At 38.6% G+C, this 14,857-nt stretch overlaps 1 protein-coding gene across 1 annotated transcript in view; it reads left to right on the forward strand.

Moving 5' to 3' along the window:
- igfbp5b (insulin-like growth factor binding protein 5b) overlaps window positions 1-14,210 on the forward strand; it is a 17,473-nt gene extending 3,263 nt beyond the window's left edge. Inside the window, exons 2-4 of the mRNA XM_061692410.1 lie at window positions 10,405-10,619; window positions 10,713-10,832; window positions 12,606-14,210. Coding sequence (XP_061548394.1) covers window positions 10,405-10,619; window positions 10,713-10,832; window positions 12,606-12,743 — 473 coding nt within the window. The 3' untranslated portion in view covers window positions 12,744-14,210. The remainder of the gene's footprint in view (window positions 1-10,404; window positions 10,620-10,712; window positions 10,833-12,605) is intronic.
- Window positions 14,211-14,857: the final 647 nt, after the last annotated feature.

Genomic DNA, 14,857 nt, shown 5'->3' on the forward strand with positions numbered 1-14,857 from the left:
CTCCTGCCCGATGATAGCTGGGATAGGCTCCAGCACTCCCGCGACCCTTGTGAGGATAAGCGGCTCAGAAAATGGATGGATGGATGGACAATGGAAGCACTGAACCTATTAAATAGTAGACTCTCTTTTTCGATTTTTTTTAGTAATCAGCAGTAAAAGATGGCTTGGTTTCATCAAAAAAATGCAACAAGCTTTTTGTAAAAAGAAACATGTTAAGTAGAACGGTGACTTTAATGCTACTATTTTCTTGCTTTTGTGACACTTCAAACAATAAAACAAAAGAAATAAACAAGAGTGAGAAAGGGCTTTTGATGGCAAAATAATAATTTACAAATATACAACAAAGAAAAACTGTGATGCTGACTCACCGCTTGGCTCGAATTGAACGCCAGTGGCTTTTGCACATGGCATTCATCAGTCACTCCGTGAACTGTCATCTTTTCTCACACTTTCTACGAACTATTGTGACACAAATTTTTTTATCACATAAACATACCCTGTTTGAGTGTTAGCTGCCCAAACTTGATGGCATTTCTTTCCCTCATAATCAACGTGACAAGCATAGATTCATCCCAAATCTTTATCCTCTACTCAGAAGCTGTGCTGATCTCAATTCCAAAGTGGTGCAACGCCGCCACCTACAGGGATATATCTGTCATTACAGTAGTTTGCAAAGCTGAATTCCGCAGACAAGCTGGCCGAGACCCTCTTCCACGCCTACCCGTCGAAAAACATACTTGACGAATTATACTTTGGTTGCAGCAAACGGTTGGATTCCAGTTGAGAAATATAAACATCCACGGCGGTGAATGAGTTAGCAGTATTGATCATTTATGTTGTCAAACCAGCCAAATTTTCCACCCTCATCTTCAGTGTAACTCACTTTTCCCCCATGGCTTTTATTGTGATGACATAAACGCTGTTAAAATTCAAAGAAAAAAAAATAAGGGCCATCCAGCTGGGAATGCTTTTCATCACACTTTTGAGTTGTGTCTAAGTGCATTTAAAAGGCAGGGCTATATACCCTTAGAGTCAAATTACCACTAAATCGGTACGCGACAGAGACAGACAGAGGGGAATGAGAGAGACAGAGTGTCAGACAAAGGGAGAGAGGCAAATTGAGCCCCGGGGTTTAAATCATGTGAAGGCATTTCTCAAGAGTCACACAGGGTCTGGCACTCCAGAGGTTTAGCAGCTTGTCAGTGAGTAGATAAATAGTTGGTAACCGCAAACGTTTTTGGCTCCGAGCCCCGTTCTAGGTTTTATTGATTCTGGACTCATTTTGGATCCAAACAGATTGTTAGGACGTGCTGCCAGCATTTATTTATTATTTGGACGCTTCATGAGCAGTTTTTGTCGATGGATGTCGTGTTCTAAACTAGTCGATAAACACTCCCGACTAATATCGACTTGAAGGACCAGGTTCAGGATTTTTGTTTTTAGGTTCCATTTTTTCCCTTTGCAAACCAATTCATACCTCTTATTCATGCCTCTTAATTCCCAAAGCGCAACGTCTGCTTCATTAACCTTCATCCAAAAACTAATTCATAACCCTCAAACTAATGCTAAGGAGTTGGAAAGCACAACTGTCCCCACAATATACACATATTCAAATATGTTCACTTGGGCTGGTTTCCAAATTACAAGAAGATTGAACCCACACTAACTGCACTGAAGTTGGGCGAGTGTACCACTACGCGCAATCAGTGACCCTTAGATACCTTGTCAAATTAGCTAAAGTAAAGAAAATACCATTAAATATAATTCAATTTAATGGCATAAAAGAAAACGAGTCTTTTCCGCCTAGTCTTCTCTCCTCACTCCTCAAAGGGCTCAATACATCATACGATGGACACTCACTTTTGAGATTTTACAACCCATTTGTCATATGGATTTCTTTGGTGATCAGAGAAGCATTCCCACCAGTTGTTCCTCTCTTGTGTAGTTGGTGCATGTTTGAGGTCTTCCAGAATTTTGTTTATGTCTTGAGCAGTTCCATCTTCACACTTATCTCTGGTGCTTCGTGTTGGTGGAGCTGTGAAACTGTCTTTTTAAATTTTCTGAGCACTTCTGTGACATTTCCACACTTTTAGTAGCACACATTTATTAAATGTAAATGAAATTTGTAATTATCTTCAAAAGTTAACCAAACGTTTGCCATCATGATGGGTTAATTGCTCTGAAAACAAAAAGTAAATGAGGAATGGGCATTCAAACTCAGAAAGCCATGACAGCAGAAGCACGTTCAGAATGATTAGCCCAACAATGGGAGTAAGGAATCTGAAAGTTCCACTCACCCTTCTTGTATTACTTTGTGTAACCATCACTGTGCGTTTGGGGTCAGTGTCCCAGCAGAGCATTAAATAGTGGCTTGCTCTAGGAATTGTTCCCCAAAGAGTTGAATTATGAGTTGTGAGAGTTGGTACATGGGCATTGGTTACATTCACCAAACAGACTCCCGGAGTGATTTGGCCCCCGGAAAGCTGGCCAACAGATATGACTTCATGGCAGCAGACGACTTTATCCTTCAAGCTTCTGAAAGGACCTTTAGTTCCAGGCGATTGCTCTTTGCCAAGAAACAAAAGAGGGTTTGGGAGTGGTTCCAAATCCGGCATACTTGACTCGCAGATAAAAAGAAATACGTCGAAACAAGAAACCGTTTCCCTTCTATTATTTACATCCATCCATCCATTTTCCTTTCCGCTTATCCTCACTATGGTCGCGGGCGAGCTGTAGCCTATTTTCGGGCAGGAGGCGGGGTACACCATGAACTGGTCGCCAGCCAATCGCAGCACACTATTATTTATAGTCATTTGCTATACGGATCCTAAATATTTGCCAGAGAATATCACACATTTAAAAATATAGACATATTTTGTCTTCTCATTTCTAACAACCATAGAAGTTTATAAGTCCATTAAGTAGACAGCAAACACCTCATACAATTCACAAATTGAGGGAAAATAGAGCTCTCAAGTCCCTCAAAACATAATTTGTCATGTGCAACATCAGCTATGACACCACTTGTTTTGCTTTTTAAGTTCCACCTATTTGCAGTTTGCTCTAGCAAATTCATATATTTACAATTTTTTCTCTGCTCTTTCTGTAATGCCCAAGGTGCCACAAGATGGTGCAAAAGCCCTTGCTAAATAGAAAAGTAGTAATTGGTGTCAAAGATTGTATGTTGAAGTGATTAAATCTCTGCTGAAAGACGGATTTTTTTTTTTTTTTACGTTGAGCAGGTGCTAGGTTTAACCTGGGTTGTTAGCAGATGTTATGGAGAGTCTTTGGCACACGTCTGCTGAGTGGCAATTAAAAAGCAATTTTTTTTCAAATTCAAAACTAAGCCATTTATTTTTAAGGGTAATGTAACGTGAGTTTAAAATGTGTTTTGGGATTATATTTTGTGGTCTATTTATCAAATAAACTATTATAGCCAATTATAAACAAAACCACCAGTTTACCGGAACAGACTGTTGTTCCATTGTAGATGATGTGCTTTTCTTCTTACTATACACTTCCAATTGATGAACAGACAGACAAGTTCGCAATACTGTAGCCCCCCACCTGTGGACCCTTCTGCCTGACAGCTTCATGATGTACTCATCCAAGTGGAAAGACTCAATCTGGTTTTCCGTCCATCTCACCTTGAGCACCCAAGACAGTGCACTACAACGCTTAGTTAGCATGCTGCTGCAGATCCCTAGCAGGTACTAGAGTTACTTATAAAGGTCTTCAAGTTCAAGTTTGCGTGCATGGCCTGCCTTGAGAACAAAAAAAAAAAAAGGGTACAAGTCATGGAAAATGTCATGCCAAAATCATATACATACGCATTTGACAGTGATATTATATATTGAGTTACATTGTCATCGCGGTGACACACGACACCACTGGAGCTGTCACTGGTTAACAAATCGTCTCCTCGACACGCATGTGTTGTCAGCAAACATACACGGCAGTATTTGCTCAGTTCAAAATCATGCAGTTGCAGCTCCATCTGCCACCCACAGAATAGAGGTCAGACATTTCTTGCAACATATTCCCATTGTATGTCTGAGTGACAGTATTTTAATATGTCAATATGAGCCCTAAACGGTATTACCTTCTCTAGTTTTGACAAATGTGTGATCTTTTTCTTTCTCAAACTGCAATTTTACTGACTTTCCTACGAGATATAACAGCTACACTGTGTCTCTAAGTGCTTCACAAACTCGAGAAGCTGTCCACTGAGATGTATTGATGTTAGTCCAAGTTATTATTAGGGCCCGAGCACCGACGAAGGATTCACTCAACCCCCAAAATTTTCCAAACTCATAACGCCTGGTGAAAACCTATGTATATTAGGTGTCCCGAACATGACCCTCATTCCATTATGCCTCCTAAAGTTAGAAAAAAAAATCGCCCTCGACCCCAGTTTTAAATATAAAGACAGAGGGAAAAGTATCAATCACCCATGAGTCAAATTTGACAGAAAGTTGTGCATTTTGGTTTGAAGTGGCCATTTTGGGTGAATTTCGTCAGTAGTGCCACCTGGAAAGTTAGAAGAATTTAGCCCCCGACACCAGTTTCATTGATCAACATGAAATTGGCACACAAAAAAAAAACTCTGAAGGACTTAGGCAAGAAAATGAACAGAAAGTTGGGCATATTGGTTTGAAGCAGCCATTTTCAGGTGAATTCCAAGGCTCATACTCATGAACCCCTACTAGGTAATTCCGGAAATTAAGCCCCAATCGGAAGTACATATCTTCAACCGATGGACGGAGCTTTCATGCCTTTTTCGAAACCAATATCTTCATACAGTTCTTTCCCCACAAACTTAGAGAAATCCTAAAAGTCTGAGTGATGAAGTGATAAAATATCGTTCTACTTTGTCTCTTCATGTCTCTCATACACATTAAAAGGCACCAATATGGCGAGGAAAATGTCCTTAACGTGTTATGGTTTATATGCGTTATCTCGTGATATCACATTGCCTGGTTGCACCCAGTAATTGTCTTGCGGTGACGGCTAACGCAAAAAGAGGTTTTGAGGAATTCACATTCACAGTCCGTTTGACATTACTAAATACAACAAGGACATGGAACATTTATGTGCAGCTGTAAAAAGGTCAAAAAAGTTTGTTCCACAAAGCAGTTTTTCCTTCATGAAATAACTTGCATCCTCTGTATATTTTCTGTTCAGTGATTTTAAAGCATTTGATTGTTTTTGTCGCTATTTATACCATGCATTTGGAAAAATGCAGGAAACTTTGTGATTGCAATAAAAATTTCCCTGCACAATACATTATGAATAGCCATTTCCTCCAAACTAAGAAGCGAACTTTAGACCAGAGTACTAAAAAACAGGAATTCTAATCAACAGAAGGGTTTTCACTTTGCTCAAACCCAATAATGGACATGACTAAATACGAAACATGTAGTAATTATCCAATTTAGCCGAATGTTAACCTTTTCAATTACTGTCTACTCGGATTTCACCAAGGAAGAACATAACTACATTAAACCAGGCAGGATTAAAATCTTTTGCTCTTCAATTTTATCCCACTGATGCAAATTTAAATCACACATAATTTACTCTCTTGTTATGTTGTTGTTCTAATTGAATCAACAAAAGTTGAAAAATATGATTCAAAATAATCTAAAAGTAGGTTTTCAGTATCGAACTTCTGCTAAGCTATATAATGAAATATGAACAACTAACTTCAAATTTGCAAAGAAATTGTTAGTAAGGGAGTTATTGGTGTGATGTAAACAATGTTTATTGGTATTTTTATTTATTGTTTTATTTCTGACACTTTGAGATGATGAATCAGGTCATGGGTCAAACTGACCCAGAAAAATTCTTGCTGTTTCCGAGACACAAAGGTCAGAGGAGTTTTCTTTTAGTTGATCACAGTGATGCAAATTAAAATAGGTTCAACTTTGTCCAGCAGCATTAGCAATGCTGCAACCAAGAAACACCTAATTGGTTTGGTCATCATGGATCTCGGGGCATAGACTCGATCGCAACGAGACTGTCCAGGTTGCCTTAGTTGCGATCCATTCAATGCCCTTAGGATAAATGAGAATATTCACAGGCACGTCATCAGGGTCTTAATTTTGGACTGCTGAACCCACATCCCAGAGTTCCACATGGAAAACTCCATTGGGAGCCTGGTTCGTTCACACCTCAACCTCAAACTGACGCTCTATCAGGCCTTACCTTCAAATATTAAAGAGGCAGTCTATCGCTGGAGGATGGTTTACTAACGCCTTATTTGACACGGGCCTCAGGCTAATTTCTCCCTATAATTATCGGATCCTACCAGCAGTCGAGATTAGACAGCAGCCTATTCACTGCTCTCTTGCATCTTGAAAAAGATGTAATTTCAGATGTTGAGCTGAGACTGGCTGTATTAAAGGCTGGACTTAACACGTAATTCTGGGAATTCCAGTAAATGGCGTGAGGATCTACTGTATTGTTTTGTGGCCATCTAACATTTTATTTATTTATTTTTTAAATATAGTTTCGTGTATCCTGTAAATAGAAAAATCCAATGCATGCTTCGACAATTGGCGGGCAGAAATGTGGGTTATTTATGAACCATAATTATGTATAGATGTTAATTTTTAAACAGGCGTATCAGGTGCACCCTTCTTTAGCTACTGGTGTCCTAATGAAAATCTTGAAGTCAAGTGGGAGGAGGAGATGGCAGCATGGCTTTGAGCTCGAGTAATCGGTCGGAGAAGCACATGACTTGGCTCACTTGGCTTCTGTCCAGTTCTTGGCTGCGTTTCAGGAGTTTAACACGGACCCTCTAAGCCTCCCTTTTTACAAAGCTGGGTACCTGAAGCATGGTGAAACTGGTAACCTGGGGACTGCATCCCCAGAAAAGATTAATTTGGTTAGTGGCAGCATAGAATTCTGCCATACTGGTTAATCCACATCCAAGACAGATTGTTAAACTGTGTTGAATTGGGTAGATAGCAGTTTTGATATATTTCACAAGCAAATATTTTTGTCACCTAAGCATATGCCATAAAAGGATTCAAGAGAAAAAACAAAGTAAATAAATGTTTTCAACAGCAGTCAGGGGGTGGTGTACATGAGAATGTTTTTTTGGCATATTTATATTTAGCAAGTAATAGCTCTGTAGTCTGGGAGGGAGACACAAGGACACATCCAAACACAAACCCAAGGCCTGCCAAGTCATGAGTTGCGAGATTAATTTCAAAGAGATGGCTGTGCAGAAGCCAAAGACCCAATTCCGGTAATCACCTTGTCCCCCCTCCTCTGCGAGAGACTCCAGACACTCAAGCTGTGTCAGGCTCTTTGAACATCAGTTACTTGTGGCTTGTGTCCCTGTTGCCTTTCTCCATGGCAACCACAGTATGTAGTAATTCGTGGGCAACTTGGTAAATCATACTTTACCAACCCATTCTCTCACTTCAATGCCCCCTAAACAAATCTGGTCAAATTGTATTTCGACAGTAGTTGGCCATCCATCTGCAGCCAACATTCCTCTCTGGTTCTGTGCGTCTGGCCTGTTGCACTACAGCGGGTTTCCTTGTCAGATAAATATAACTGGGGTCATCTACTGGCATCATTGCTCCAGCTAGTCGAGGTCTGGCAAAGTCCCCTCAATAACCCAACTTGTGGTACAACTAAGCCAAGGGGGGCTGAGGGCTTCTTTTTGTGGCCTCAAAGCACTTCTGGTCAGGGTCCTGGCTTATAGAAGCTGAGCCCCAAAGAGTGTGTGTGTGTGTGAGGGGGGGGGGGCAGGTTAAGGATAATGGACTATCCTATCGAGGCACTTTCTGGAATCTGTCGTAAGGTCGTCGAATCGCCCAAAACTTTATGACCATTTGTGTAATCTAATGCCATCCAATACAACAGCAATAGAACATTTACAAAGGTAATACAGTTCCGTTTTTGATTGTCAGACTCAATTTACAAAGGTAATACAGGTCCGTGTTTGATTGTCAGACTCAATGTTTAGTCATGTGGGTGTCGCATTGAGAGCCGTGTCTAATATTTTGTTCTCATACTTAACAAAACATGCTGGTAAAAATATTTGACATGGCGCTGTAGGATGCATTGGAGTTCAACACCACTATAAACTACATGCACGATAATAAACATATTGTTACATGAATACCCTCTTTGAAAGTGTCATTGGTGATAATCCAGAAAACCCTCAACATTCCATTTACGTTCGTTTACCAGAAATAGCAATGGTGTTACTGGGTAAATTTGACATTTCACCTAAAAGTGTCACTAAGGGAATAAAAAAAAAAAAAAAACAAGCACATTCAATCTATTAATCACCATTTAAATTAATATTTATAGTTGATTACACTTACTATATTTTGATTTTACAAATGTAGTTTTACTTGCTAATGGGTCCAATTGAACCATAAAAAAAACACACCTAAATTTGGATATAGGGCACAATGCATGGTGCATACTATAGCATAACATGCAGTTTCAATGCGCAACATATTTTCACCAGTGGCTTCAGGGAACTATCCAGACAGACACCACATGAGCTGTTTGAACAGATGTTTATCTTAAACTAAGGGAACGGGTGTGTTTGACAGCAGATTGGTGGGAGAAATGTTTATTTTGGAAGGCTTGTGTCAGCTGTAGTTCATCAGCTGTTGATTGACCTTGTGTGTCTCCACAAACACAAGAGAAAGAACACCTGCTGTTGCGTTTGTGTCTAAACACCCCTATTCATTGTTTCAACAAACAATTTGTCAATCACCACAGTAGGTTTTATAATAAAACCAAATATATGCATCGATAGATGTATGTTTTGTGCGTTTGATATTTCCTTAATTCGTACATCATGGAATATATTTATTTCGGTAGTTTCGGATACATTTGTAAACCATACATTTTCAAATGTGTTTAACTAGTAATAACTCTAATTGTCATCATTTAGTGATAGTTAATCTCAATAGCACTAAAATGTTTTGGGAACAAACCTGAACTCACTCACTATAGGACAAATGAGACAAAATCTGAATCTTTATGAGATTTATTTATTTATATATATATATATATATATATATGTATATATATATGTATATATATATATATATATATATATATATATATATATATGTATATATGTATATATATATATATATATATATATATATATATATATGTATATGTGTATATATATATATATATATATATATATATATATATATATATGTATATGTATATATAGATATATATATCTATATATATAAATAAAGTAAGCAACCCTGTGCACTTTTTACACGTAAGAATTTAATTGTAAATGTCATGAAATAAAAACAATCTATATCCCTGTGAGATATCAACAAACCACGTGACATGGTTCTCTTCTCTTATTGGTCACACGAATGTAAACAGGAAGGAGGTTTGCTGGACAGATTATTGAGTCATGACTGAATAAACACAGAAAAGTGGAATTTGTTGGTAACTCTTAATACTTCAACTGGATAATCTAGCAGACTGCAAGTCATCAGCTAATAGCTGAGTGCACATCAGATGCACAATTTTAACAAATCATCTTAAACCTCAAAGAAAGACATATGTTAAGCGACCTTCGAATCAGTTTATATGCCATCATAATGATTTTTGAGCAAGGTGGGAGCATATCAATAATACCTACAGTACCGTCATCCTGCTAGCTGCCAATGCTATTGCTAATAACACCTTGCATCACAGAGGAGTCAGCGACAGAGCCTTTTACTTTTCAAAATGTTAAATACGGTATTAGTGGTAATTCCAAAACAAAACAATGTTACTAAGCATTTTAAATTCTATCAGGATTTATCTGTAAACCGTTTCATACAAACGCTCGGCCGTACTGAAAGAGATCAGAGTAATTCCCTTCATAGTCGCAGTTCACTATTCAGGAGTTCATCTATTGGCTTTCCCCCCACTTATGGAACCGATTCAGGGGGTTTGTGCTTTTTCTGAAACACCCTCAGATGTCAGTACAGCACTGCCTCAATATGAAAGTGTCGAGGAAATATGTTGAAGTGATAAATCATGACTGAGAGACAAGCTTTGTATGATGGGGAGGAGCTAAATTCACGCTGTGTTAGTGGAAATTATGCAAAGGCATTTCTTGGATCTCAAATCATCGATCTGTCAGCCATTTATTTTTAAGGGTAAGGTAAGATGAATTTAAATGATATAATTTTTTTTTTACTGATAATACAGTAAATTGTGATATACATATTTGAGTTTTAAACTGCTGATATAACCAATTCTATTTATTTAATTTTTTTTGGGGGGGGGGGTAGGCAATTATGTACAGTTTTTCACTATTTGCGGAAGGGCAATGATAGTCTTTACTTGTATTGAACAATGCCATATTCATTAACCAGATTTTTTTGGGCTGGGGTCTGGTTTTAGACCGTGAGTCTCGGGAACATGAGGACACCATGGTTACAGAGATTACAGAGGAGCTGCAGCCGGCTAAAGTTCCACTCCTGACCAAAGACATTGTCAACAGTAAAAAAGTCCACGCCATGCGCAAGGAGCTGAAGAGGAAGCTGGGAAAGCAGCGCTCCATGGGCTCCCCGATGGACTACTCCCCACTGCCCATGGACAAACATGAACCTGAATTTGTGAGGATCAAACAAATCAAGTACAAAACAAACAAACAAACAAACAAAAAAGAATGCCTTGATTTGTGAATATTTGCCGTCTCATCTCAAAAGGGACCCTGCCGGAGGAAACTGGATGGCATCATTCAGGGAATGAAAGACACTTCTCGAGTAATGGCTCTATCTTTGTACCTTCCCAACTGTGACAGAAAAGGGTTCTTCAAACGCAAACAGGTGAGATTTCGTCTTTTTATATTGTTATGCATAATGCATAGCATCCATACTTTGTACTTTAGCTAATTTCTAGTACAGTGATTCCCAACCACAGTAATGTGACACAGGAAATTATCCAATTCCAATTAATTCATTCACTGGCAGAAAACAGGGTTTCAAAACAGGGTTCTCCATATTGCCAGCCGTTTTAGAGCATTATGACAGATTTGTCCGAGACCCACAGAATATTCTGTGACAAGGAAGCACCGAATCTATCCAAAGAAAGAGTAGACTCTCTTCTTTCACCTGAAAAAAATATGTTTCTCCCCTTTAGGTGCTTATTATCAGCAGTAGAACATGGGTTGCTTGGAGAAAACAAGCTTTTTGTCAGAAGACACGTCAAGCAGATCTGATGACTTTGATACGAATAATTTTTGCTTTTGTGACACCGCCAACTAAAAAAAAACAACAAAAAACAAGACTGAAAAAGAGCTGTTGATGGCAAGATAATCATCTATTTACTGATATAAAACTATGAAACGCGCCGTGAGCGACGTTGACTCACCTCATGGCTCGAGTTAAACATCGGTGGCTTTTTTAAAATGGGATTCGTCGTGCACTCCATGAAATGTGTAATCTTTTTTCACGATAACGACAAACACTTTCTACTAGCTACTGTAACACATGTGTTTAGACCATATGCATACATAATCTGTTCAGGTTTGAGGTACATAAACTTGTCCGACTTCTAACATTTTGGCGTTACTCTCCCTCATAATTGAAATGACAAGCCGAGATTCACCCCCTAATCTTTATCTTCCACTCAAAAGCTCAAAATCTAAAATGATGCAACACCGCCATCTACAGGGATCTGTTTCTCATTAGAGTGGTTTAAAAACTTGATTGATTCACAGACAAACTGGGTGACACCCTCCTCCATCCCTACCCGTTGAAATTGTACTTTATGTATATATATATATATATATATATATATATATATATATTCGGCAATGGCAGTGATCGGTTGGATTCCAGTTGACAAATCCACCATGGCATTAAATTATTTTAATTGCTCAAAAAAAAAAATTTATTCCCAATGTTTCTTTATTCACCTAGCTATGCCAGTGATGTATAGTGACAGGCAGAACAATTAAATGCTATTCCACTAAATGGGAGAAGATACAATTAACCTGTGTATCCACCTGTTGACATTCATACAATGGCTTTGTGTTCAACTAAACGGGCCCAGGTTTCACACTAAGTCAATTTGCGAGCAAATTGAGACCAGGCTATCATTATTTCAGTATACAGTGAACCCTCATTATTTATCTTTTTTAACCCCCAAATTTCTTGACTAAGCGGGGATAAAATGACAATAAATGTTTTCGGGTTTGGTTCCACTGAAAAAAGAAAAAATCAAAAAGATAAACAAATTTAAAAAATTTAAAACACAATTTTGAAAAATCCAAGGATGCCTAACCATGAGAATGTTGGGGGTTCACTGTATGTACTTTTTTGGACTTTTTATTCTCTATTTTTATTTTTTTGGGGGGTGTTGTGAAGTAAGATTTTAAATGTTTCTATGTAAAATGTGTGCCTTGGCCCAACAAACATTGGCAAACACTGTTCTGTTCTACTTCATACACTTTTCTGTTTTTCCCAACCAATGGGAAGTGTACACAGTATGAGATAAACTAAACCACTGAGTGCCTATGGCTACAACTTGTATGTACATAACCATGGAAACCATCGCTCAGTTTTTACTCAAACAAAATCCTGTTTCTTGACCCACAGTGCAAGCCATCCCGTGGCCGCAAACGGGGTATCTGTTGGTGCGTGGACAAGTACGGCATTCAACTCCCAGGAACAGATTACAGCGGTGGAGACATTCAGTGTAAAGACCTGGAGAGCACCAATAACAACAATGAGTAAAAGAAAAAGGAATATATATATATATATATATATATATATATATATATATATATATATATATATATATATATATATATATAAATGGACCGCAATCAAATGCCGCCCACACCCCAAATCCTAACTTCTCCAACACCCACAGCCAACATTTCCTCTTTGAATGACGTGTGTATGCACCCCTCTCACCCCAAGAGCTATTCACCCTCCTGTTACGTTCGTTTTTCAGGAACAGCAGCAATGTTCCTTTGACCCGGGGAGGTGAGAAACGGAAAAAATTTAGGAACTCCATTTGTAATCATTCAATTATGTGAAATGAATTGATTACACATATTAAGCCAAGCAAATGACATTTCATACCCAAAAAAAAAAATCGTCTTAAGATGGGTCAATTTGACTCGCAACATAACAGGAGGGTTAAGATTTATTTTCAAAGACACAATGTTCAAAACGAAAAGAACACCTGTATATTTTTTTTATTGTATGTTGTTGACCAAGCACTCATCTCCAAATTGGGGGGGAGGGTAAAGTCCTCAAATATCCCTTGACTGCAGCTCACGGGACACCTTGTACAAGTCAGGTTTTCTGGCTGTCGATTAATGAAAAATATATGCACATACTGGATATATTTTTATAACTGGGAGTGGGTGGGTTACTGGGTTTCAGGGGGTCGGGACAGTGCAGCAGTTGTAATTCACAAATTGCATGCAAAAATACAAAGTCCCACACATGACATTGGGGGTCCCAAGCAGTTAATTGGAATTATATTATACCCATAAATTAGTATTTTGTGCATGTTATAACTATTTTGTGGGCACAATTTATTATTTTGTGTGCACAAATTAGCATTCTGTGCACACATTATATCAATATTGTAGCCACAATTAAAACGGAAATATCCCATGTCATGTCAGGGGCTCCATACAAAATTATTGTGTGGACGAATAAAAAGAGGGAAAATCAGTTGACAGAATTAATACGTTAGAACTGTCCATTGGCGAGATTGAAACATGAGACACGGACGCGCTGCACCAGTTCTATGGATATGTGGTTCTGTCAGAGCACTTAAACAAATAGGAGCAATCTTCTTAGATGTCTATCTTCAGAAAATAAAGTGTGCTTGAACGCATGGATGTTTACAGTGTGAGTGCGTGGTATGTATTAGCCTGCTTTGCTGTATAATGGAGTGAGCCTATTCTATTACAAAAAAAGAATGTCATTTTATTTCTCTCTCCTTTGATTTTTCCTTTGTCGCAAGTGCTGCTTGCAGACTGCTCTCTAATGTAAATTCATGTTAGACGTGGAGCGTTTGGCAAAAGAGGACGCCGATTGTTACAGGTGGACTTGTGTAAGTGGTTCTTTGACTATGTAGCTGGCCTGATATGCCAACTGTGCCTATTTTGAACAGACACTGCCAAGCGGGGGCGCTGACTTACCTGATGAAATAAAAGGCAAAAAAAAAAAAAAAAAAAAGTGCTTTTCACCTGACAGGTCTCCCTTTTGACTTTTTGAGTCGAGTGCACTATCAAATGTACAAAGTCAGGGCCGGTGGTGCATTGGGATTCTATTGCTTGAGGTGTTGTTTTCTTTGTGCTGTTTTATTTGACTTCAGTGAAGAACAGATAGCCCACTTTTTCGAGCCATGTTCCTTTTTATCAAGTGGTTTCCCCTCCAGTGTAACCATGCTTTGAAATATAGTCATTGAATGTGTTGTTTGGGATGCTTGGAAAAAAACATAGCCTATTAGGAATTTGAACATGTTATTGTGCATGACTTAGGGTGGTCCCTAGAAACCTTCCAAGGAGACAGCAGCATGTAAAGGCTATCAACACCCTCATAAAACAAACAGGGCCATTTCAATAGTGTTGCTTTTCTGTCTGTGAATACGTCCCCCCAGTGCCTTCCTATATACAAATACATTTAAATAGTGACGCAACAGTGACCGAACATCACGCAGGTGACATTAGTTTTTTCAGACAGCCCCTCACAAGGACTGACACTTGACACGGGGTCAAGGGGTTGGTGCTTGTTAAACGAGAGGAACAATTCATAGTGCTTAGTTTGTCTTTGTCTGATTTGATTGAAACTGCTACCTACAGGTGGTTCATCCTCCATTTTGT

This window comes from Phycodurus eques, chromosome 12 (assembly GCF_024500275.1).
Source record: "Phycodurus eques isolate BA_2022a chromosome 12, UOR_Pequ_1.1, whole genome shotgun sequence".
Lineage (NCBI taxonomy): Eukaryota > Metazoa > Chordata > Actinopteri > Syngnathiformes > Syngnathidae > Phycodurus > Phycodurus eques.